General features: G+C 37.7%; 2 protein-coding genes across 4 annotated transcripts in view; both read right to left on the bottom strand.

Moving 5' to 3' along the window:
• Positions 1-260: 260 nt before the first annotated feature.
• LOC118750924 (sensory neuron membrane protein 2) overlaps positions 261-27202 on the bottom strand; it is a 48259-nt gene continuing 21317 nt past the window's right edge. For all 3 annotated transcript variants that reach the window (XM_036485670.1, XM_036485671.1, XM_036485669.1), the window contains 5 exons: positions 26667-26927; positions 26137-26566; positions 954-1072; positions 637-762; positions 261-554 (listed from right to left, as the gene is read on the bottom strand). In XM_036485670.1, the coding sequence (XP_036341563.1) occupies positions 372-554; positions 637-762; positions 954-1072; positions 26137-26566; positions 26667-26927 (1119 nt within the window). In that variant the 3' untranslated portion in view covers positions 261-371. The remainder of the gene's footprint in view (positions 555-636; positions 763-953; positions 1073-26136; positions 26567-26666; positions 26928-27202) is intronic.
• Positions 11558-16583, bottom strand: LOC118750923. Its single transcript, XM_036485668.1, is given in 4 exon segments — positions 11558-12944; positions 12946-13225; positions 13256-13570; positions 14600-16583. Coding segments are annotated over 4 exon segments (3660 nt in total). The 5' UTR covers positions 16569-16583; the 3' UTR covers positions 11558-11848.

Genomic DNA, 27202 nt, shown 5'->3' on the forward strand with positions numbered 1-27202 from the left:
TAAATCGCCTATCAAAATAAGAAAGTATTTTATATTTGGTTTCATAATTTTTTTTTAATTCGTATGATACTAAATCACAATACATGTGCTACAATCACATTTACATATATACATACATATATTTGAAATATTTACAAAGAAACAACCATATTTACATATACATATATTAAATATTATGTAGTACATTAATACATATGTACATACGCATGCCTGTACATATACTTAAACAAAACATAACAAATAATAAGGTTAAAGGGTATTTTAAAAATATGTAGTTGTAAATAAAATTAAATAATGAATAATAAATGTTATATATCGATGTTAAATATATCGTATGCATACATAACAAACATCAACTGACTAAAATCTAATTATTTGAGCGGTGCGACTTCCGCTTCCGGCTTTCGGCGTTGTATAACATAATATATTAGACATATAGCTGCAACGCCGATACCGCCACACAACGATGCCCAATGAATGATATTGAGGGTCTTGAGCGAGTTTATAAGTTTCTTTTTGAAAAAAGCCACCATTTCGCTATTCAGTTGAATGCCCTGGAATTGACAAACCGCAAAGAGATCAGACAAGTGTAGAGAATATGAGGGAGAAAAAAAAAATAAATCATTTCGTCGTTACCTCTTCAACCCAAATCGCCGGCATTAACACAGTGGTTAAGTTTTCGGTTATGGAGATGCGGTTAATAGTCTTCAAGAACATGTTGAATTGAACGCGTTTGCCACCCTGCAGCGGGGTACCAGTGAGCTGAAATTGGTGAAGAAATTGGAATGTTTGCAATTAGATGAGAGCGAATAGGGATTCTGTTGCAAGTAAGTATAAGTGTAAGTTTTTCATTTTTCATTTTACTTCAATTGATTTTACTAAATTTTACTTTGTTTGACTTTATTTTAGTTCATTGTATTAAACATTTTTTTCTTGTCATTTATCGGTCTTACATGTTGTACATCTACAAAGGTTTGATGCTTCTTCGCGTCCGGTCGCAGACCACGTATCATCCTTGTGTATTCGTTTGAGGCACCCAACATATGCGGCAATGTTAATATTACAGGTGCATCTAAAAAAAAAAACAAGAGAACAAATTTTCAATATATTTATAAATTATTGGATTAATTTTAATATATAGATAATATATGTACATATGTATAGTTGCCAATCGAAGCCACAACTACGAGAGAGTGATACTTGCATTGATATGTTATGGTTTACGTCGTAGTTCACAAATAATAAATATATGTAGAAGGAAAAAATTCAAGTTCCCTTCAACATGGGAAACTTTTCTTAGTTTTTTCTTTTCCAAAAATAGCCAGTTTAACCTCGATGAGAGTATTTTTTTTTATGCCAAAGTTCATTGACCTCAAGTACGCTGCTTTACTACTCACCATATCTCAGTTCTTATTATCCCTATGTCAGAAAATTTAAGCTTACTAAAAATCATTACACTTTTGCTAAGAAAGTACTATTTTGATTATTCCAGTAGAACTTGTTAAACAATTTTTTTGTCCGATCTCAGTTCCCACCTCCCCAATGTCGGTAAATTTAGGCTCACCAAAATCATTACACGTTTGCTAAGAAAGTCTTTTGATTATTCCAGTAGAACTCTTTACATAGTTGCCATGAAAAATGTTGAAAAGGACCCTAGTTACATCCAACGTTTCGATATGGAGACTATGCTCAAATGTTGTATTTGTAATTTTTAGAGCTTCACGAAAAATCTTATTACACGAGAACTAGTGAAGCGATTTCGAAGAAAAGTGTGGCGATTCAAAGACAAAATTCCAAACCTATCGACAGATAGATTTCTGTAAGTAACCGATTCGGTATCTATCGTAGAAACAAAGGTATGTATCGGCTTAATTTGGCGTCAATTTTGAGCCTTTAAAGTGCGCCGGCAGCTTATGATTTGCAGGTATACATATATTTCATTTTCTAGATATAGGTTCTTTGGACCAGTACAAATATTATCGTATATAAATTTTATATACACCCCTATTCTGCAACTGTTTCGTATTCGGATTTTGCTACGAATCGTAGAAATAGTATGCTGCAATTCGAATCGTATTTTCGAACTTTCGAAATGCGTAACAATGGCATGCCTAAAAACGAACGAGTAACACGTAGATGCGCCCATGGTTACTATGCCCGACAGCTCCGCATACCTTTGTGAATCCATTGGCATAGCGCCCGCTTACTCTGCTGCTTTAATTGCAAATACATCACAATCCATAATTTTCCTCAAAATATGTAAAATTAACCAATTTTACAATAAACAAGCACATGGTGAGTGTTTTTTTTTTAAATTCCTTTCGACTTTGTTTTCCTTTATTCAGCTATCTTCGAAAAACAACTGATAGCTGGCAATGCTGCACATGTTTCGGCAAGGGTTGCGAATTACGAATTACGAAAATTCGGGTTCTAGAATAGGGGGGATAAATTCAACAAATATCAAGCATTTTAAGGCAAAAAATTGTTGAAAAAATTAACATTTTTTTTTTATTACAAAATTCTCGAAAATCGCTCGAATGATTTTGCTTTTGTTTCATTTAATCAAAAATTTAAGATTTTTCCTTTCATTTGGTATATGGGAAGTATTGGTTGATATCCTCTAAGTATGTTTATTTTATTCAAATATATGGGCATAAATGATTTTCCATACCAAATCACTTCGTCATCATTTTGCAAGCACGTGCATGCGCTGGAAGTGAGAGAAGGAGACAAAAAGTATGTGTGTGTACATAGGTATTTCGGCATTTGAATATTTATAAAAGACAAAGGTGAAGAGGAATATGTAGATGAAGAATATATAAACATAAAAGTAAAAACAAAGATAAATACAAAGAAAAATATGAGGCTGAGGATGAGAATACCGGTAAAAGTAAAGATGAAGATAGAGGAAAAAAGATTAAAATAAAGGTAATTATAGTGAAAATGGACAAATACTCAATCTGGGGACTATTTCGGGATTTTAGAGATTTTCGGAATTCTTGGTATAATAATCGACATTTTATCGGTTTTGTTATCAAAATTTTTATCGATGATGTTATCGATTTTGGTATCGATATTTTCGGAACTTATCGATATAATAAACGATAAAACGAACAAATAAAAAGTGTGAGCAACCGACGTACGAATACAAATACGTCAGTATTGTTAAAACTGTTTTACGACGATTACAGCTTGTCGATTTTTTTTGGTTCAAATAAAAAAAAAATAAGATTATTATCCGTCCCTGCTTTTTTGTTTGCTTGTAAGGCGGTACGGTCTAATGTACATAGTCCGTTTATTTGAGTAGGTACATAATTTTTCTTCAAGAACTTTGTATACATATATACTTCTTGTAGATATCGGGGAAGCGTTTGTTTTAGTCACACCAAAAATAAAGATCGATTTGAAAAAGATACTAGTGAGTAAGAACAAAAAAATTTCATATATAAGAAGTATATAATGACTATTCATTAGACAACACGAAAAATTTGCTATTATTATTTGTTATGATTCACTTGGACAGGCACAGGGAAAAGAAGAAAATATTATATTGAGAGCCAGAAAAACATACATACATATTATTCATTTGAAAATTACTTTGTAACATCATCAGCGTTTTTCGGTTTTAGTTTTTATAATTCATTTTTAATCCTTTCTTCTGTGACTGGCCAGATATACGTTTTACCAGTGCACTTTCACAACATTTCAGGTACCGAAAATAACAGTTATTTTTTACGAGTTAAACTTGGCCAAATATTTTTTATTCCGAAATAAAAGTCATTTCCTGATAATAAACAAAGCGCTAATCCAAATTAAGCAAATTTGATATCATATGAAAGATATTCGGAAAAGATCCGCATTGATTATTGCGAATGCGAAAGCGAATGCGAATGTTAAAATTAATGCGGAAGCACCGCGGTTGCGAATGCGAATATTCGCAACAACCCTGGTATATAGCTTGAGTGCTTGATTTTTATGAGTTTAGTAAAGCGCAAATAAATTCTTATACAAAAAAAAAAAAAAAAAAAAAAACACAAATATAGTTTTTATTAAAATGACTCAAAAAAGGTAATTGGTAGATATTTTCCAGATTTGGTAGATTTTTTTTCAAGTGGATGATAACTATTTTTTTCGACAGTGGTATCCCTGTAAGTATTTTAAATTAAAGCAATTAGTTGTAAAACACATTGCTAGATATATATTTTGCTTCAAATCTTAGTTTTTTTTTTTTTGATAAGGACTCCTATGAAAATTTGAAAATTTCAAAAAATTTGATGTATTACTAAAAATTAATTCATTACATGTAATACTAAGCTTCAAAGACTGTTATTTGATAACGTTTGTTTCAAAATAAGTGTCAAATTTGTAAAATTATTCCCCAAAACTAAATAACACTGGTTCACAAACAGTTGTCTTGGAAAAATACCAAGAAACTCACGTTTTTCTATGATAACAAAATAAATATATCAAATTGGTTAATTTAAATATTTTCAAGGCCTGGCAACGACCCATACAATTAGTTTAACATTTTCTTGGATGTCTTTATTATGTACGCGACTAGATAACCAAATTTTAGATGTTAATACTTTTAAGGACCACCCTAATATGCATGTGCTTGTATACATATTTATGGAATTATGCTTTCCTTCCAAATTATGTAATTATATCAGCCGCCGTCGCTGAGCCATTAGAATTCTTTACGTAATCTTTTACATATCTACATATAACAGTTTATATGTACCGCCATATTCATGAGTAAAATAAATAAATATTTCAACGCGTGTCAGATACGAAATAAAACAATTGCTAACAAGACAAAACGTGTTAAGTAGTTCTATCTTTTTTTTTTTTTAATTTCGATAATCTATGCAAATTTTTAAGTTCACAGCAAAGTGTAGAACGACTTTTATGTATGAAGAAACTTGATGTTATTTACGTCAATACTTTCTTAAAGCAGGTGTGTTTTGAATAAAATTTAAGTTGTTAATGGGCCATTAACAAATTTTATTATGTATGTAAGTGGATTTGAAAAAATTGAGAGCCAAAGAACTTTAATTTAAAGATATTTATGTATGGTGGCAGAATTGAAGCGATACGATTCAAGTCCCGAAAGGTAGGCAACTGAAAACCAGAGCGGGCCCCCGATTAACAGAAGTCATGCTCCATCAATGTCCTAACCTATAACCGCCCGTTAATATGGAACAGAAATGAAAAGGGTTTGAATATATTGAAGAAATCTATTCTACGAAAGATCTATTGACCTTTTCGCACATTGGTTATGGGCTCCGTAGAAGATGGAACCACGGATCATACGAGCTTTATGGGGAAATGGACTGCGCTAACTCGAATATGTTGCACTTATAGATGATAACGATCCGCAGTGAAAGAACCTTTTATTCGACAGCCAACGGTGGACAAAGAAAGCAAGAATGCTCACGTACAAACTGAAAGGCCCGATGGTAAAAAGTTCTGTCTCTACTTCGTTAAGGAGCTGCATGAAGAAATCATGAATCAATATTAGTGGTTTGAAACCACTCGCTTCCAATCATATATCAATATTAGTCACGACCAAACCATATAAACCAAATACCTCTAGATTTTACTAACCTCTTTCTGATTGTCTCTGTCTCTGGAAAATTTTGGTTTACAGTGAGGGTAGAAAAGCTCCAGAGCTTTCATTTTTCAAACAATTTGACTATTTATTTTTTAACGAAAGCTAATAAAATTGGGAATAGATATGTCGATTTTTTGATATAAAATTTTTTAGTTTAAAGTGCAGAGAAAGTACCAATTTTGAGAAGAGAGAGAAGAGAATCGATTATACTGTTGCTGTAAATAAATGTTTCATAATAAAACAAAGACCTAAGGTATGTCTTTTTTTATGCGGTACATGCGTTCCTCCGAAAGCCGAATAAAAAAAAAACCGCATAAACAAGTTCTTTACTTCAATACAAAAAAACAGAGAATGCGTTTCGGCATTTTCAAAACGCATAAATTCAGACAAAACCGCATAAAAAAAAATTCCAGTGAGGCAGTATTAAGCAAAAAAAGCACTCATTTCTTAAGTTCAACCTTTATTATTCCATGTAAAACTAAACATTAATGAAATGAATAAAATTGTATCTGTATTTTAACCCAAAACAAAGAAAATACCACAATAAATACATGAATTATGTAACAATACAAAGACAAATTATTTATCAGAAGCACTGTCTCTTACACACTGAAAAAAGTAATAAAAACTCACAAAAAAGCAAAATCGCTACAGCGACAAAATGGTTGAAAAAATTTGATTAAATTCAAATCCGCATAAAAAGAGATCTAAGTGTATAAACATAGTAAGGTAGAACCGCTGAGAGGCACTTTTGAAATTCTCGACCTGGCGAGTTGCCTTCGGCGGACATTTTGGCAATATTGCCGGCAATAAATTTATTGCTGAGGACGACACGTTTTCTTATTGCCAGCAACAAAAGTGCCTGGTAGGTAAAATGCTGGAAAACTTCAAGAAAAAAAATCTTGATAATAGGTTTGTTTGTCGAAAATCCAGCAAAAGATGTATCCAGCACTCAAAGTATCAGAGAGTAAAAGAAAATTCTCCTAAACTCTCTCTCATGTTGAGAAACTTGCAAACTTCTGCACGAACGCAAATTTACAGGAATTTGCAAGTCTCCCTGTCAGCTGGTATCCATGGTTGCATTTCAAACATAAAAACAAAACTTTTACAGAATTTTTAAAATTCTTTCAGATGGACAAAAAACAGGATATGTATACATATATATTTCTTGTTGTTCTGATTTTTTTCAACAAACATTTCAATTTATTTATCGTACTGGCTAGCGGGTTTCTTAAATCGACTCTGGTTGCAATTGCATTCCGATTGCGAATACAATTTTTCCTCCGCCGAGTACAGTTCACGCGATTTGGGCAAAAACCATGATAATTCGTCAAACATTTTGGTTTGACTAACAGAACTAATAACTATTTGAAAAAAATTATAGGGGTTCAAGAAAATTTTAAGGTGTGCAATTTTAAAGCCGATTTAATTTTATAATAAGTAAAATAAAGTGTAAGTTTCAAGTGAAAATTTTGAAAATTTTTATTGAAACAAAATTAGTCAAATCGGTTGAAAAATTAAGGCTCGCAACTACTTTGAACAGTAAATTCCAGATTGGGTACTCTGTGTAGCATTTCATTGATATACATAATTATTCATGTCTTTATCGCCATATTTTCGCATCAAATTTCATTATCAGTAACGGTTGTGCTATCATTATACAGTAGAGAGAGATGTTAATGCTTCATATTTCGTTGTCTCTGTAATAATAATTCGTATTCGAATTCGGATCCAGCTTTTATTGCGCTGCCGGAACGCATTACCCGGTTGACACCTAGGCTTAGTTGTCATATCCGAATAACTGTTTCCCGTTTCCCAGGAGGTATGATGGTTAGTTTTCAAGCCTTTTTAGATTTGCCACCTCTGTGCTAAAATCTGTATTCTGTATTCTGCAGCTGTATTCAATTTCACTTTAAATGAGAACATACCAAAGTAGAATCGTTTCATTATGAGGAGGTCATTGTCCTGTTTTGCATTTAATTTAACAAACAGTTTCTCACTCCAATAAGTGTCCATATTGTCTACTTTTTGTAATGGAATAAATAAATAATAATGGAATAAATAAAAGGCCCTTTTACTGGCATTAAATGGTTTGACAAATATTTAAATGTTAAATAAGAATCAAAGTACTCGTATGTAGCTAAAACTCGCACGTTGCTTGCCGGAGCATTTTTCATTTACGTACATACATACATATGCACATTAGGGTGATCTAAAATAACTAACCTAACGAATTTATGGCCTTAAAAGGGCGTTTTTGTAGTCCAATTTTGAAAGGTGTCAGTGGGCATTTGAAAATTTCCATGTAAATAACATGTAAAAAATTTGTTTTCATTAAAAATGTTATAACTATTGAAAGTTTGGGATACATTTTTTTTTTCTAGGCATACAAAATTGTAATCGAACTGTGACGAAAGACGAAGAGCAAAATCAATTTCTTTTGCGGTAGTGCAATTATGTACATCGCCAGCAATATCCTAATTGCAATAAACTGAATTTCATTAATAATTTTCAAGAATATTAATGTTTTAAAATGCAATAAAAAATAAATAATAGATTAAAACTCTCTCTTCTCTGACTAATCTAGTTTATAATCAACATTTTGTACATATTTTGTATCATTTTAGTGTAAGGTTTGTTTATTTAGCATGAATATTTGCAATCATAAAGTCCTAAAACTGTACCGATATTTCTGCTTTTTTCGACTTTCATTGACTGTAAGTTTATACATTTTTGAATATAGACAATCAAATGTAGAGTAATTTTTTGAAGAGTTCAATGCCCTCCAAGAACATGCCAAGAAAACGGTTCAATAGTTATGACATTTTTAACGCAAACTAAATTTTTTTTACGTGTTATTTACATGGAAAATTTCATCGACAGCTTTTAAAATCGGGAAAAAAATTTTTGCTAATGGGAGAATTTTCTTCTCAGTAAATAGGTCCTTTTATGGCTATAAATTCGTTAGGTTGATTATTTTGGATCACCCTAATGCACATACATACATACATACGTGGATAAGCATAAGTGAGCGTAAAATCATAAAAGTATGTTAATAGCTTAGAAGAAGCAGCATACGACTACTAAGAAATAATCAATTTTGTTTTTTTTTTTGTATAAAAGCGACTTAATTGATCCTTTCCGGTTTTCAAAATACTACCTACCATCTAGAACATACATATTTATGAAGCGACGCGACTGCCGACCGAAAATAGAGAAAAAAAATCAACCACAACATTTGCATAAAATTGTATTATTTAGCAGTTTTTAGCACGCTTAGTGGCCAATATACATACACACATACATACATGCGAGGAACCAGAAAAGTTATTTACAAACATGTCTGGGGTACTATATGCATATATAGAATACTCCTAGCATACAAATATTTGCTGCAATATAATATCGAACTCAGCCGTCGATTTAATTTGAACTATGGAATGTTTGTCTTTCAAAGAGTTGGTATTGAATGAAGTTCATCTTCATATACTATTTTTTTATGCGGACGTTGCTAAGTGCTTTAGTTCAAGTGCTCCAATTGAAATTCTATTGAATTTATGCACCATCTCATTATTATGTTTGGTTTGCCATCATTTATATATCTACTACATAAATACGTACACACAATCGATTGAGTGCTTTATAAACAAAAGATAGAAAAAAGAGATCATTTTTGTAAGTGAAATATGAGACACGTTGTTTCCTTGAGCTCCTCTCAGCAAGCAAATGACCTTCACTCAAAATCTTAATTACACTACATAGATCACAGATCGTGTTAGAATTTTGTGGCAAGTGTTATTCACTGTCAGTTGCTGATCGACGAGCCTCTCTTAATTCATCAAATAAATTATACGCCCAAACCCGTACTTAAGTGTCGTTTGCATAATTCCTAGTCATGTTAAGTTGACATGTAGAGCGCTCAGATTGGCAACACGTGTACATGCTGTGCGAACTTGGAGTTGATTTTTATCGATGATAGCCGAGCAGCAGTCAATTAAGAAAAGAAGAATACTTCGAATTTTTGCAATACAAAAAGAAAAAAAAAACGTTTCCAATGTGGCATCTTTAGCTAATTTGCACTTATAATTAATAATTATATAGTTTGCTTAATATTGTATATGCATTGATGTTAACATTCACATACATATGTACAAACATGTGTATAGTATATGAGTGTACGTGTGAATTTCGATGAAAACAACCATTTATCTACATACATATACATATGTATATAGCGTTGACAAGGCTAAATGTTCAAGTTATTTGACAAAGCGTCAGTGACATTAATCAATTGCCAACACCTTGTTGACCGGTTTTTTTTGGTAAACAAAAGAAATATGTACGAATGTACAGCTTAGGGCATATTAAGGCAATCTTGTGCAATCCGATAGTTTTATTAAATTTTGTCTAATCTAATATAATCGTTGCGAGATAGAGGCAAGCTTGGGCACTGAGAAACTCCAAAACTTTTGAGATTGTGCCAAAACAGGGACAAACAGACCACCAATTTAAGAGCTGACTACCTGTTTGAGTTTATTCGCTTAAATATCTTAGAAATGCTTAACGACAGGAAAGCCACAGACTGGGATATACGAAAAGCGCTACTACGGGTGAAAGGTTAAAATAAGTGATCTAATCGATCTTGAACTAAGCTACTTATCAATAACTCTTACAGTAGGTGCTAGAAGGTAGGTGTAGAAGTCACTAAGTGTAATAAAAGAGAGACTCCATGGGGGTATATGTAGCTCTTTAATGAAGCTAAAAGGATCGATGAAAAGGAAATGCACAAAAATGCCTCCTAAGACGACCTGATGGATAATTCATGGACAGCTGCAAGGAGTCACGGCACTTTCTAGCCGAGGCGCATTTCTCTGGCTGCTCATCTCTGAGCACTACCCGAACCATCCACACGCAGACTGTGACTAAACAACCATGAGCAGAGAGCTGGAAAGTCGCCTGCAGCCTGTTATTTCACGATATAATAAACTGGGGCATATCTGCCTCAAAGCTTCTGGCGCTTATGTTATTCTCTTGTCGCTACAAAAGCTACTCAACCTTCTAACCTTTATAAAATCGCTATCCAGCGCAGAGTTAAGCTTGGGAATTCTTAGTGCTCTAATGGCAGGAAGTGATGGTCATGTACATACTCAGGGTAGTAGGGAAATTGTCATACTAACCAAAGGCAGCTTTACATCGTTCCTACTAAAAGTTGCAGAGAGGATCGCGGAGGATAAATCCTCTGCATAAATACGCAAGTAAATACTTCGATGTTCAGAGTAGGTTAGAAGACCCCATCAGCATCCACCCTTAGTAGACTAGCGTACGTAATTTTTTCTCCAGAAAAAGGAAAATACACAAGCTATATTTATTTAGGGGTAGTTTTCGACTGCATACTTTTTTCAAAATGTTTGGCCAATCTGGCTCTCGTTGCCTCAGATGTAGAGTGATCCTCATATAAATCCATTTAATCAAAGAACCAAGTTTATTTTTAAGAATTTAGAATTAAGTTCGTATGATTATTTACGCGAAATGCCGGAGGCCAGAAAACATCCATTTTCTCAATTCGTTTTAATACTTTCTAAACAGTTCCACAGACTGTATTTTTGTAAGATCTCTAAAGAAAAACTGAAAATTCCCAGACCACTCTATCTCAAGGAAGTAATTGATGAGTAATGAAAGTAAAAATTCAATATGGAAAAAAATGTTTTGAATTATTGCAACATTTTATTAATAATTTTCTAATGCAACTATTATTATATTTTTTTTTAATTACATATACAATTAAGTATAACATAAAGTTCAAACCTAGTACGTATAATTTTCGTGTATCTATAAAGTAAGTTCGTAAGTATAGTTCAATAAAAAATATACACACTGTAGAAAACATAACGATTATTATAATTGTTTTTAACAAATTTAAAACTAGAGATGTGATTTATTTAATATTGCATCCAGTGCCATGGCGATGTACTTATCTGAATATGTATGTGTATTTGATTATCTATGATTATGTAGTATACTCGTGTCCTCGTTTAAAGTGTAGTTTATAAAAAAAAAATCACATTTTGACAGCATCACAAAAATTCGCAAACGATTTTCCTTCCTTAACTAGGCTCTTAATACTACTTTGAATTCCACTTTCGGTTGTATGTATCTCAATAAACGAGTATTCATTTGTCCGCATGCGAGGAGCTACATACATACATAGCTTTTGTTTGCTCCCAGCGTCTGCAATTAGTGTCCAGTTAGCGCGCCGTTTTGGCCAAACGCATAGGCATAAACGGTCTTCACATTACCAGCTGTATGATTCCTGAACTGCTGATAGTATTCGCTCTCTTCACCATGCTTTGCCAGAGGCCGGTACTCGTATTTGTTAGTAGTACTCGCTGGCTTGCGTGTAGTTGTCGAGGCAAAAACTGTGAACTGCTCTTTGTACTTCGCAAAAAATGGATGACTGAAGGGGTCGTCGCGGTACGGATTTGTTGTTCGGATGGTTGAAGACCCGGTAAATTTCGGTTTAAGTGTTGTAGTAGTTGCTTCCGCAGCACTCGTTGCATACAAAGCGGGTCTTCGCGTAGTTACACGGGCAGTGTTTACACTTTTCGTTGTCGTCGCTGGCTGTATTTTAGTCGGAGCCCTAGTTGTGGCTGTGGTGCTATTTTGTGATTTTACTTTAAACCTTGTAATCGGAGGAGTCGTGGTAACCTTCCTGGTTGTATATGGCACTCTTGTAGTTGTGAAAGTATTCGGAATACCTGATGTAGGACGCTTCGTTACCTTCGTAGTTATCGGCGTTCTTACAGTAGTTCTTGGCTGCCGTGTAGTCGTGGAAGGATAGTAATCTAGGTGCATTTTTGTCGTCGTTGTTGTACGTTTTGTCGTCCTTTGAGTTGTCTTTGTAGTCGGTCGTGTGGTAGTTTTTGCTGCAACGGGAGTTCTTTGTGTTGTAGGCGATCTCACTGTTGTTGAAGGTCTTCGCGTGACAGCTGTATTTTCATGGTTGGAGGCAGTTTTAGTAGCGCTGACAATATTTCTTGAGGTAGTTTTTGTTGGACTTTGTTTGGTTGTTGGTTTTCTAGTTGTTGTGGTGGTTGTCGCTGGTCTATTCGTGTTGCCAGAAGTCTTGGTGGTCTTTCGTTGGGTCACTGGTGAACCATTTATGGCCAGTGTTTTAGGGATTGGAGTTGTTGTTGTGGTAGTCCATGGAGTGTTCTGTCGTTGTGAAACACCTGCATTTTTTGTGGTCAGCGGTTTTTTGGTTGACATTGTTGTTCTAGGCCTGTTCGTAGTGGCTGCAGTCTGAGCGGTTTTTTCTTTGTTGGGATATATCGGTATTTCTTGTGGTCAATGGTCTTTGCGTTGTAGTTACCGTTGCTTTTTTAGAGTTGCTGCTTTTTGCTGTAACTGGCCTCTGGGTGTTCGGCAGTTTTGTGGTCCTTGGCGTAGCAAGAGGAGCACTTGTTGTAGATTTCGTTGTTATTTGTGACTTAGTTGTGCTTGTCGTTCTTTGAGTGGAAGCCACTTTTGTAGGTTGCACTTGTGGTTGGTGATGCCAGTTCCAAGTTGGGGCTGTGCTCGGCCGTTTCGTTGTGGATATTCCAGCGAGTGTTGCTGGCTGATTTTTATTCTGCGCTCCGACACTTGGCTTTTGTATAACTGTTGCCATTGTTGTAGGTTTCTTTGTTGTAATTGTGGGCAGACTCGAATAATATTGCAATTGAGGATTTTGGGTAATCGATTTGGCAGTTGTGGTAGGTGTCGCATACGCAGCAACTGGTTTAAGCGCGGTGGTTGGAGCTTTTGATTTCAAAGGGGTCGTACGGAATACGTCACTGTTCACATAGGGTCTTGTTGGATGCAAATGCAGCTTTGTTTTTTCCGTGCTACTCGGTGTGGTACGCGATTGTTCTCGATCAGGTTTTGCGCTTGGCTCGGCACTGAAACCTTGCGTTGTGGCTGAAAATTTTTGAAGAAAAGAATTACTTTGATATTGGGCGCTTTGTTGCTTAATTTTTGGGAAAGCCGTTGATGTTTGTTTGCTGGCTGTTTCAATGTGAGTTAAGGTTGCCGACTGGTCGATGAATTTAGTTAAAAATGGGTTGGAGTTAAAGTTTAGTTTCTCAGCTTTCTGCGGCGATGTATCAGCTTGTTCATATTTACTAAGAAAGGGGTTAGAAGCCTGGGAAGCGGGTGTTGATAATGAAGTTGCAATGTTAGTACGGGTTTTGGTGCTTGGCGTGTGAGGTTCCTGACTCGGTTCAAGCGGGATGATGACAGCTTGCGATTTTACTGGCGTTGTACGGAAGACATCACTGTTCACATAAGGCTTTGCTGGATAGATATGTAGCTTCTTTTTTTCTATGCTACTCGGTGTTGTAGGCGATTGTTGCCACTCTGGTTTTATACTAGGCTTGTCACTCAAACTTTGCGTTGCGGTTGACAAAGTTTGAAGGAAGGGATTATTTTGAAACTGCGCGGTTTGTTGCCTTCTTTCTGGGGAGGCAGTTGAAGTTTGTTTGCTGGCTGTTTTAATGTTAGTTAAGCTTGCCGATTGGTCAATGTATTTAGTTAAAAATGGGTTGGAGTTAAATTTAAGTTTCTGAGGCTTTTGCGGCGCTGTATCGGTTTTTTGGTAATTAATAAAAAAGGGGTTGGAAGCGTATGAAGCGGGTGTTGATATAGAATTTGCTATGTTAGTATGGATTTTAGGCTTCGATGCTTCCTCGCTAATAGGTTGAAGGGTTTGCACTAATTGGCTTAAAAATGGATTATTAATATATTCTGTTTTTGATGAAACTGCTTCAATGCCGTTAAACGCACTAGGCGGCGTAGTAGTAGGCACACATTTTAAAGCACTGTACTGATTTAAAAATGGGTTATTTACAAATGGATGATTTAATTCGCCCTTGTGTTTGATTTTCTTGGGTAAGCTTATTGGCATTTGCTTAGTTCTGTGGGTCTGACCCACATGAATTGGTTTCTCACTCTGTCCAACTCGTTTGACTTGATGTGCCTTCTGCAATTCGTTGCTATCGAAGCAGGAACTTATCTGCTCCAATTGCTGATTGCGGCAGTTCCGATTATAAACTGTCCACGCAGTGAATCCATCGCCGGATAGACGTGTATGCTCCTCGTAAATGGTTTTCACGCATCGCACATCATCGGTTATATCGTTGTCTAACAGTTTGCTGCAGGAAATCTGACAGGCTTTGCCAGCGCCGCCATCGTGTGAGCACCAGTACAGGTCACTTATTTGGAAAAGGCCATGATCCGCACTGCCATCCGTATTGAGGCGTCCCACAGCGGCCGTATTCAAACTCGACTCGTGCTCGGCTATGCAAACCCAGGTGGGCACCTCTTCCATAGGCATTTTGTGCTTAAAGTACAGCTCCTGCGCTAACTCACATTTCTTGTATATTTTGCCTTTACCCACTACAGCGCTGGCTTGTTGTCCACTTCCAACTGTATTTGTCTCAATGACTGGGCCAGCGTGAAGTGCTTTCTGTATGTCGTCTGCTGGAAAGCATTTAGCCACACGCTGCAACTGTTGATTGCGGCAGTGTCTGTTGTAAACAACCCAAGCTGTGAAGCCGTCACCTGAAATTTGCGTGTGTTCCGCGTGTATAGTTTTGATGCACTGCACATCATCGCTGATATCCGCGTCCACCAATTTGTGACACGGAATGTTGCATGCCTTACCGCCGGAATCCTCGTGGCTACACCAGTAGAGGTCACTGATCTGGAAAAGTCCGTGGTCTGCGCTGCCATCTGCATTTAGTCGTCCCACAGCTGCCGTGTTGAAGCTAGATTCGTGCTTAGCAATACAAACCCAGGTTGGTATATCATTCAGACGCATCCCATGTTTGTAGTACAGCTCCTGCGCCAGTTCACACTCCTTGTAAATCTTACCCTTCGCCACCGCCAGCCCAGTTGTCGTTGTGTACGTATTGTTGTCATCGTGGTAGCCACCCACCTGCATTGTAGTTAGAAATTGTTCGGTCTTACTTAACTCATTGCTCTCGAAGCAGGCGGAGACCTGTTCAATCTGCTGATTGCGGCAATTCCTGTCGTACACCGTCCACGCTGTGAAACCATCGCCCGAGATGCGCGTATGCTCCTCGTGTATTGTGCGGACGCACTTGACGTCGTCGGTTATGTCGGAGTCGAGTAGCTTCGCGCACGGAATGTTGCACGCCTTGCCGCCAAAGTTGTCGTGTGAGCACCAGTAGAGATCGCTTATCTGAAAGAGGCCGTGATCCGCGCTGCCGTCACCGTTGAGACGCCCAACTGCTGATGTGTCGTAGTTGGACTCATGTTGGGCGATACACACCCACGTAGGTATATCCTGCATTGGAAACTTGTGTTTAAAATACAATTCTTGAGCTAATTCACATCGTTTATAAACTTTACCCTTGTGTTGTTGTGTATGGTGTGGCTGTGTGTAAGTGTTTGGGGATGTGTATTGTTGAAGTGTAGGTGTGGATTTTGGTGGGACGCCACTGTGTTTGAGGAAGGGGTTGACTTGGTAAGCGTGTGCGTGTGGTGTTTGGGAGGAGAATGTTACGGGTGAAGTAAAAACGTGCGTTTTAGCTGGCTGTTGAAGCGTTGAGTATTGATCCTTGAAGCACGAGGATACAAATTCATACTGCTGGTTGCGGCAGTGTTGGTTGTAGACGGTCCAGGCGGTGAAGCCATCACCAGAAAGACGCGCGTGTTCACCGTGTATGCGCTTGACGCAACGAACATCGTCGGTTATGTCGTTGTCCAGGAGCTTGGTACACTGCAGACCACAAGCCTTGCCACTGCCGTAGCGATCATGCGAACACCAGTAGAGATCACTGATTTGGAAGATTCCATGATCGGCGCTGCCATCCGCATTCAGACGTCCCACGGCTGAGGTGTCGAAGTGAGATTCATGCTGCGCGATACAGACCCATGTAGGAATTTGCTCCATTGGCGTTTTATGCTTGTAGTAGAGTTCTTGCGCCAACTCGCAGCGATCATAGACCTTGCCACGTTTATGTGTTGAATAGCTACTGCTGATAGAGTTCGAATGTACTGCCAGCGCGGTGGGTGTGTAGAATGGGCCTGGGGCGCTTGCGAAGGGGGTGTTTGCAACTGGTTGTTGCGCCGAAGGCAGTACGCGTTGATTCGAAAAACAATCCTGTACGTAGGCCTCGACACCATGGCGACAAAACTGTTGGTATGCATTCCACGCGTTATAGCCGTCTCCGGAGAGACGTTGATGCTCGTCGTAAATAATACGCAAGCAGCTCAGATCATCGGTCAAATCAGCGTCACGCAGCCGTTCGCAGGGCAGATTGCAGGCGAATCCCTTGCCAGGTGGCGAACACCAGAACACATCGCTAATCTGGAAAAGACCATGCGAGCCACCAGCCAGACCTCCCGCGTAGGCCTCTGTGTTGAAATCGCTCGAGTGCTGAGCGATGCAAGTCCATGTTGCGACCTCGTGCAAATCCAGGCGGTGTTTGTTGTGCAGAACTTGCGCCAATTCGCAACGATCGAACACCTTGGCATTGACGCTGGCACCAAAAGCTAGAAGGAAGCAAAAAACCCGCGCGAAAAACTCGCCAATGAACAGAGAGTTGCGTGCGCGCGCAGCTGCCGTACGATACGCTATCATTTTGAAAGTGGCACAAAAGAGCGTGGAAGCAGCTTTTAATATTCCCGTAAAGCGGCCACGAACGCCGTGCGTATGCTCGCGCGCACAGTCGCCTTTGGCGCAAAATCTTTCACCGATTTCGACTAGTTTCTTTAGGTGTTAGGCGACTCTTTTCACTGCGCACATAAATTAGCTAATAAATTCAGGGTAATTTGACGAAGTGGGTTAGCTAATTTTAATCGCCCCAAAGCTTATTATGTTTTATTGGCTACTAATGCCAGGGCTTCTTTCTTCACGTTTGCTTGTTTTCACGCTCGCGTCTCGTTCAATACTGATTTCAGTGATGTCTCGCGTTTATATGTCCAGCTCACTTTGCGCATCGCATCGCATCGCATCGCATCGAACTGCCATCTATCTGTCCAGCCATTCAGGTACACTCAGATTATTTATAATTCAGCCACGCTCAGAGTTTGAGCCACGGAGTTGTTCGTATTTGTGGCTAGCCACCAGTCAAACAGGCGTTCAATTAGGCAGTCAGTCAATCCAATCAGTGGGGCAGCATTGTAGAGATGCGCGCAATGCGCATAAACACAGAATAACAAAAAAAAAAAAAAAAAACTGGTTAATCAGCAAGCGAACGCGCGATAGGCGAACTGTCTGCTTTATCAATTGATATCTTGATATGGATATCGTGTTGTTGGCGTGGCCATTGATTTATTCATATTGCATAATATCGTTGATTCTTTTCTTGAATTTTGACTTGTGTACATTTAATTTTGAAGTCTGGCTTTTCATTACTATCGACAGAAATTTCAGTTTATTTTGTATTATTTATTTTTATTCGCGCTCTTTAATTTTGATGTTATCCAATTCAAGTTTGACGCCAAAGTATGTCAGTTAAAAGTATACTTGCGTTAAACCTGATACTATGATCATTATTTTCACTTAGAGATAACAAAAGTAGGTAATGTATTGGTCACAGAGTCCATAACTGGAATTTTACAAATTTACAAAAATTTACAAATAAATCTTAAAGCACTGACTTACCACTGAACTCAACAATACAGTTTGTGCTTTTACTATCTTCATTTTAGAGGCCTGATTAGAGTTATGCCGATTTTCCACTAGGCATTGAAATGACAAAAAATTATGCCATTTATGAAAATGCCATGCCATGTGGAAATGGACTTAATGACTATTTTTTTCAAATAATGGCGCGATAACTTTTTAATGCCCAACTTTGTCATTTGCCATTTTAGCCATTCAATGCCTAGTGGAAATCCAGCATTAGACGTATTAGGAAAATCTAATAACAAGGTAGCGAAAAATGTGGGGTTCTATTCAGAGGAGTCTTGAGTATAAACCATCCCTTTCGGGGTATTTAATTACACTCTCAAGCGGTTTTACTTACTAAGTCAGATTACCCATATTTTTTTGATATTTGACCAGATCTTCTTAGAAACCATCGATGCAAGATGTTTTCGATAACGAGACGCTTGCATTACGCGTACAGTTAAGTTAAGTTAGGAGAGCGTGGGTGGTATATTCCGTCCTTTTATCCATTATGTCCATTGTGAGTGCCCTCTTTAAGTGAGTGTCAGGAGGATATACGTACCTATAATCGAAAGAGTAGCTTTAAGTCATTGTTATACTGAACCGATTACTATCTCTGATGAAGAAGAGGAGATCCAACAGCTCCACCTCCCCTACCTCGCCCGGACTGTTGAAGAAGCGTGAACTCAAGTACTCGAGTCGCTTTGTCTGTAGACCTGGACATCGACAAACTCAGTGGTCAATTGACTCTTCCTCATCCTTATCATGGTAGCATCTGCAGATATTACTTGTTGGTATTTTTCTCCATTGAAGCATTGATGCTATAGGATAGTGTCCTGGGATGACGCCGGTGAGGACTCTTAGTGCAGATCTATTGAGTTTCATTATATCCCCTGTCTTTTCTACTAAGCCGCGGTCATAGTTATCTTGTGGCCTCCCGTTTGTTCCACAAGTCATTAGTCGCGGCTACGGAGTATTCATTAATTTTTTAGCGTGATCACTAAACTGTGGTAGCACCCGCTTCTACTATTAGCATCTCTATAGCGTCGATCACCGCTTGGAAGACAGTGCAGTTGTACGGTAGACGAAAAGACCGGTTGATCTGCAGGTCTTTCGAGTAGACACCGGCTCCGGTTCCTTGTTCCATGTTTGAACCACCAGCCTTTCTGCTACTGACAGTCCCGCATCCCATTCTTCTCGGGTCGGCAACCTAATTAATATCTTCGTATTGAAGTCCCAAACAGGCGTAATGTTGTCAGTGCTGCCTTCTATATCAGCTTCGATTTCGACTTCGAACCCAGAATAATTTCAAAGCATTTTGCCTCGGAGGAGAGTTTTAAAGAAGATTCCCCTAATTTCGGCGGAGGAAAAGTGGGTACTTTTGTTTTCCTTGTAAACAATACCAGTTCTCTTTTGGAGGGGTTTACACCCAATCTATGCAGGTTGGCACACTTAGAGTTATCACCTAGTGCACTCCCCATTAGTTCACTTATCGTTGACAGGAATTTGCCAGTGATGAGTGTCACAAAATCGTTGGCGTAGGCGACAACCTTTGTCATTTTAGGTTTGAAAGTCTCAGGAATTTCTTTCACCACTAGGAGCCAGCATAGAGGGGATAGTACGCCTTCTTGAGGTTTTCCTTCTAACAGATCCTGTGCCTATGGTGGCGTTAATTATTCTTCTTTTAGCATGGAGTCAATTCATGCCACCATAGGATGCTGAATGTCGTGCTAACAGACAGTCGCCCCCGTTCGGACATTACTCAAGGCATACAGTTAACTGAAGATAAATTAGTTCCTACACTTGCGTGTCCCTCTAAGTTTCCTGATATGTCACTGTGCCAGTTTCAGGACTAAAGTTAATAAGGCGCAGATTTGTAAGTTTCACTTCTCCAGTGTGGCCCAGGCGCTCTTAATTTTTTTGATTAATGCGCTACCGGTTTCATCGTTCGCCAGAAGTGGAATAGACTGGCGCCACTTTGCGTTAATTGGCTCCTAATAAGAAGTTCAGGCTCATTTATAAATACTTTAAGCAACTACTTTTTAATGCTTTGTAGACAATCCTAAATCAGGCGGTCTACTCTGTATTGCGATTTGAAAGGCGACACGGTCTTATACAAATGCATAGTGCAATTATTGGAATTATATGGATTTGCAATACAAAGTAGAACCCAGTTCAGAAGCTTGAAGTGAATATATGTGTCTCAAGTAGTTCGCTAAATTTTTTCTTACTCCACAGCGCATTTCCTTAGCGTTCTATATTTATTTCAGATTGAATGCTCTTCAGTTTTAATACTTTCACGAAAGTGTTTTCTTCCATATCTATTTATTCTAAGCGGATTATTAATGCCAAATCTAAGAACCGCTAATAACCAATCTTTTGCTAATCGAAGACGAGCAAAATAACCAGTTTGCACAACAGTCGCATTCATTATCGCCTTTGACTCTATGCCGTCTGCCGTAGAAAAGCTCACAATTCAACGCTCAACACTTAAGCTGTAAACACTTCATATGCATATGCATACTTGTACGTACATTTGTATCTAAATAAATGAATTGATTCATAACTTATGACAGACAGCTCTCAGCGGTAAGCTTCTAGGACGGTTGAAAGCATTACTACTAGTTAGCAGTTGATTTGTGTTATAAGTCGTCTTCCGAACTAACAGTTATAATTGAGGTGTGCTAGCGAGTATGAAGGCATACTACATGTATCTATGTATGTATGTATGTATGAGCGCGAGTGTGTCTTTGTTAGTTGGTGATGATTAGCTACCCATTGGGGGGGCCAGCGATGCCAATCAGTCTCTGAAGAGCAGCACGAGTGCTGTATTTGAGCCTGTGCCGCTACATCTCTGAGACACAAATATTTTTGTTGCTACAGCAAATCGTCGCAATAGGCTGAGTGTTGTGCGCGTGCGTATGTGCTGTGGGTGTTCAATTATATATAGGCCACTTGTATCGTCTTTTTACACTTTTATTTGGTTGCACGTCGACAGCCGCCTGCCTAACCAGTCTAATTTCAAGTGGCATTCTAAGCATGCTGATGCGAATTCTTTGTGAATACTTCTTCCCTCTACCTCTGTCTCTCTCCCAGCATCTTCCGTCCGTCCGTCCGTCCGTCTGTCTATGTGTAGGCTAGTTGGTTGTTTAACAAAAATTAGATTTTATTTCCGCACAAATTATGAATTAATGACTTGTATAAGCTAGTAATTTGCAGTTGAGCATCTAATCATTTTTCTTATTATTGCGCCTGCGTTTAGCTAATTTGTTTGTTTTCTCAGTTGTTGTTAAGTACTAAAGCGCGCTTCATTGTTTTATGGCTTAACAAATATACATACCTACCTACATACGTACATAGTATGTTTGATTTATTTCGACGTTTTTCATTAAATAGCGGGCGTTCGCTGCAAATCGACTAAATACGCTTTGTTGCTTAGCGCAGATAGTTAACGCCTCTATATTGATAATTTTTCTCACGTTAATAATGAGTCCATTGAAGCAGGCGAGAGTCGATTAAGGCAGGCGAGAGTGGCGATACCACGCATGGTAAGTATCGTTGAAACATTTAAATATATGGCAATTTGACTTGCAAATTTCTTTAATGTCTACCTATCTAATCTAATTTCGCATTGAAGGGAATAGCGTGAAGAGAGAAATGTGTTATTAATATCAATTGGGGTGTTCACAGTTCGTTCCAAATAGTGTCTCAAAATGTAGACGTCTACATTTTAAGACGTTTTCTAACCGTAAAATCTGTGGTGTTGTTGTTTCCCATACAAAATTGGAAAACGACGCCGTCTACATTTTGTCACACTCAAAGGTATGTTTTTTACGCGTCTACATTTTGCAACCTCGCAGCAGGGTTGCATTATGGCAATACTAATCACATTTTTTTTTAAGAAACAAATCAAGGAAAAGAAATAACAAATATTACGAATTGGTAATTAAGTTAAATAATTACAATTTTTCAGAAACAAAATCGAAAGGCGGCATATAAAAAATGCACGCAGGGAAGAAATGTCTGGCAACACCAACACAAGGCAACACAAGGGGTGCTCACAGTTTGATGCTAAAGATGTCTCAAAATGTAGACGTCTACATTTTCAGACACAATTTGGAACGAACTGTGAACACCCCAAATGTATAATGTGATAATTTGCACTGGCTAGCCTTGAATAGTTCAAAGGCAAATCACCGGAGGTCAACCCTCTCCACAAATACATATACATACATATGTAGCACAACAAGACCAATAAACCTTTGCATCATACATATTTACTAATATTTTGGATATTAGTTGAGTGTATAAAATGACGTACAAGAATTGGCTAAGAAATTTTCTCGAGTCAAATTTCCTTAAGGCAGTACGCAGTTCTTAAGAAATTTACTACGCTTTCTACTACGGTTTTTGTAAAGTTTTTTTGTGAAAAAAGGTACAAGGCAACCCAGGCTTGCAACAGAAATTATATGCCCGTTCCATTATTTCTTGAGGAAAGAGTGAGGCAACAGGCTGATGAAGTATCAGATGATGTCAAAATTCCTTGGACACACACACACACATACGAAATAATGGCAAATTTTTCTTGACCGGTTTCTTGAGAGCTGCATACAGGCCTTTAGAGATGTTGGTCATATGTACATACATACATACATATATGAAGGAGTCTCTATGAGATTGTGGGGATTGTCTTTGCGCGCTGCTTTATCATAGCGAAATTATTTTTTAAGTAATTCAGAAGAAACAATTTAATGACTAAAGATTATGTTAATTATTCAAACTCTTTTTGCTGCCTATGTCGTAACTAATTCCGCGAATCTAATTCTACGATTGCTTCGATTATCGTTGCTAATGGGATACGGCTGGCAGCTGCAACGTGTATCTTCAAAACCAAACATAGTTAATTTTTTTCAGGATAGGGAGACACGTGTTATGCAAAATTTGGTTGTAAAATTTGGATGTGTAATGCAAATCGATTTTTATTTTTACATTAGAACATGTTAAGTTATGTATAGTAAATCTATCCGCAATCGCAGCTCTAAATTGTAGAAAGCATGGGAATGATGTAAAGATTGTGTACCTTTACCTGCCTACACTTAAGTAAGGCTGGATTTTAGCTAAATTTATAATTTTTTTTATGGCAGCCTATTCATTGTTCTAGAAATTAGATAGTGAAGCAAAGCAAATGGCTCTGGTCGTAAAGTTTCAGCACATGCATGTCTAGGCCCCAATGTTACTGTGGACAGTTGTAATTTTGAAGTTGTTGAGGGCATCGTATACTTGAGAACCACTATTAACACTGATAATAATATCAAACTCGAAATTAAACGAAGAAAATGCTCTTCTCAAGAAGTGCTACTCTGAAGTATAACTTGAGCGGTAAATTCTACTCCCGACGAACCAAAATCACACTTTATAAGTCTCTCATCATGAACGCCCATCAAATGAGTTGGGGACGGGACATATATGGTAATTTACGCATTTGTGAGGGCGAGGATCGCAGACGATGGAGCGATAAGCCATAAGACCTTTACAACAACATCGATGTGAATGAAGACAAGACGAAGTACCTTCCGGCAACATGTCTACTCGTTTCGTAACACACTTCACTGTTGGCAGCTATAACTTTGACGTAGTGAAGGACTTTGTCTACCTAGTATCCAGCATAAACACCACCAATAACGTCAGCCTGGCGATCAAGCGAAGAATAACTCTTGCCTGGCAAGTGCTGCTTTGGGCTCGGTAGGCTATTGCAAAGTAGAGCCCTCTCTCGACGAACAGAAATTACGCTCTACCAATTCGTCATGCCCTTCTATGTGGCGCGGAAATATGTGGCTCAAATTCGTATAGGGGAGAGGCAATTGGAGAAGATTTTTGGTCTCGACCCAAACCGACATTGTGTTCATTGGTAATTTCGACAGTCAGTAAAGCAGGGAGCACACAATTTGTACATTTGTAGAGATTTTGCCATTTTCACCGTTACGGAGTGGTGTTGTTTGGGAAGTTATTATTGAGCTGAACTCATTCTCGATAAAACTTTCTAAACAACACCACTCTGTGACTGCCAAATTTACAAATAGGGTGATCCCTGCTTAAGAAATTCGTTCAATTTCGCCACCGAGTCACTTTACTCATTCCATAAAAAATATATGCAGTACATATACTACTTCTGTTAAAACTAAAATTATAAGTTGTTTGCAATCGGTTGTGGAATTATCTACAAATTTGTTGTTAAGAATTTTCTATAAAAAGTCAATAGCTCATGTTACCTTAGGGAATTTCTTGCGATGTTTAAATCAATTAACAAAGTTGTGAAGAAATTCATTTTAATTAACACAACTTAAATGGTCTTAATTTGGTAAACAAAAATAGTAAAAGCATTTATTCATTAACCTGCTACCCTTAAATTAAATTGATAAATTCTTGTTAAGCGAAACCATGGAAATCGTAGAGAATATATATCGAATTATCGTGAATAACGACGTGCAAATATAAAAACAAGTTTCAGCAGAGAAATATTTTTTTAAATTGCGTGAATTACCTAAACTTTTTTATCATACGTTAATGATTGTGTTGTAAAATAAATAAACATAAAGATACATTGCTTGAAAGGAACTAAAGTTATTTTTCAACTAAGAATATTTACAAACAACAAAATACATTGAAGTTTTTTCAGCTTAAAAAATTATAAAAGAAAAATATGAAGGATTGAGATATACATACGTACTAGAGCTCTTGTTAACAGTCGATTATCCGGTTAATCGATTATTCGAATAGTCGAGTGGCAACTTTTGCATTGACTGAAAATCGAATAGCAAGTATTCGATCGTTTCATCAACTTCGACTAGTCGTGCATTATTCGAATAGTGAAAGTTGTTTAAATACAAATTTTTTCTCACTTCAAAACAAAAAATTTGCTTCATTCAAAATGAGTTTACGTAAGCGTAGCTGGGTGTGGAACTTCTTTTCTAATTCCGAAGGTGGAAAAGAAGTCAAGTGTTCAATATGTGGACAAAATATAGCCTATAATAATTCGACATAATCTTTGGCAACCCATTTGTAAGCCATTCATAAGAGGAACAAGGAGCAGGACCTGGAAATGTATGTTTATGTTAACGAACTAATAACTGGTAATTTTCCATAGTTTATCCTCCCCAGGACCACAGATGTAGCCAATAGTGAATGCACCGAACCAACCCCGGCAAAAAATGTCAAGCGTAGAAGAAAAAACGAAGATGGCGAAACTATTTCAAACGAGTGCCAAGAGACCATTTCTCGTGCAATAGCACGATTAATTGCAACAAATATGTTACCCATTTCTCTTGTTGCAACCCTGGTTTCCATGAGTTTATGAAGGTGATGGATGCACTTTGAATTTTGCATATTTTGCTATAAGTCACGTATTCATCTCCATCATAATTCATGCAGTACCACACCATTTTTGGTACTATAAATATTCAAAGCCTATCAACCGCAAAACGTATGAAATATTGAAAGAAAACAACTATTCAAATAGTCGAATCTGTCAAGTAATCGAATGAAAACAACTAGTCGATTATGAACGGTTAGTCGAAAGTGAACGGTTAATCGATTAATGGTATTCGATTATTTTTTGAAACCACTTTTTCTATTCGATTAACCGATTAATCGGTTAGTCGATTAACAAGAGCTCTAATATATACATACATATGTATCTATATAGCTCTCCTCATGCCAGTCCCATAATTTCTTAGTGTTATCTTATCTCTCCTTATCCTATTATCTTCCAAAATATCACGATGTAGAGAGCATTCTTGCCACTTGCCCAAAAATATATTCTTCAACCACTAATAGAGCTCACACTTACCAAGACACGTTGTTAGATCCAAAGCGCCTGCGTATAGGCAACCATTCTTTCGTTTTATCACATTCGCCAGCTTGTCCACGCAAAAGCATTCGTTGTCGTGCTCGGGACCAATGTCGTTGATGAAATTCTCACCGATTGAGTAGCGAAAACCCGGTATGCCCTGATATTGTATGTCGCTCTGATAGAACAATTCCACCGAACGGCAGATATCCGCGCTGAAGATGTACATTGAATCGCCGCGTTTGCGGAATGGCGGATACGACGAAGCGTCAGTGCCATTTATTTGATTGCACATTGAAGTCTCGCCCTCCGAACCATTTAGCCACACCTGCAAATTATGTGAATCGTCCAATTTTTGTATTTCCAAGACGCGCCGGGCATCTCCCTTACCGGTGTGCACCTCGTAGACCTCTTTGCCTGTGCCGTTTTTCTGTAACATCAAAAAATGAAAAAAAAACAATGAAAAGAAAAACATTAGCATCGGCCATTGAAGCATGCAAATATGTACTACTGTAATTATAAGTACTCACGTGATTGAAGAACGAAAACGCCAAACTGCCATCACTCATTTCGCGTATTGTCTTCGAGCCGCCTTCTTTGATCTGGTTGCAGATGGCCTTGGCAATGCCATTCGGATTGATGCAGAAGCGCACGCCGTCAAAGAGGAATTCGCGCACTGTTGTATCGAGAAACATTGACTTCGGATCATTGAAGACAGCCTTCAGATTCGCATTCAAGTGGACGAGCAGCAGCGATAAGCCCGGATCGTTTTCCGAAATCTGCAGCACCGACTGAAATTTATATCGATTAAATGTACATACATACACACACATTCATTTATGCATCGTGGTGTGCGGGTGTATGCGTGTGCCGCATGATTATACAAAACTTAATTAGTAGATAATTATTGCGTTTTTTAGTACATATTTCAAAAGAGAGCCAAGCTCGAGCTTTATTACTTCTAAATGCCTCATTTTCATGCTTATTTACAGTTTCATTTCCGATCAAAGCGTTTAATTACCAAGCATTCAATCAATCTACCGAGCACCGTAACCAAAGCAAACGA

The sequence above is a fragment of the Rhagoletis pomonella genome, unplaced genomic scaffold, assembly GCF_013731165.1.
Source record: "Rhagoletis pomonella isolate Grant_MI unplaced genomic scaffold, Rhpom_1.0 Rhpom_scaffold_00460, whole genome shotgun sequence".
In the NCBI taxonomy this organism is placed as follows: Eukaryota; Metazoa; Arthropoda; class Insecta; order Diptera; family Tephritidae; genus Rhagoletis; species Rhagoletis pomonella.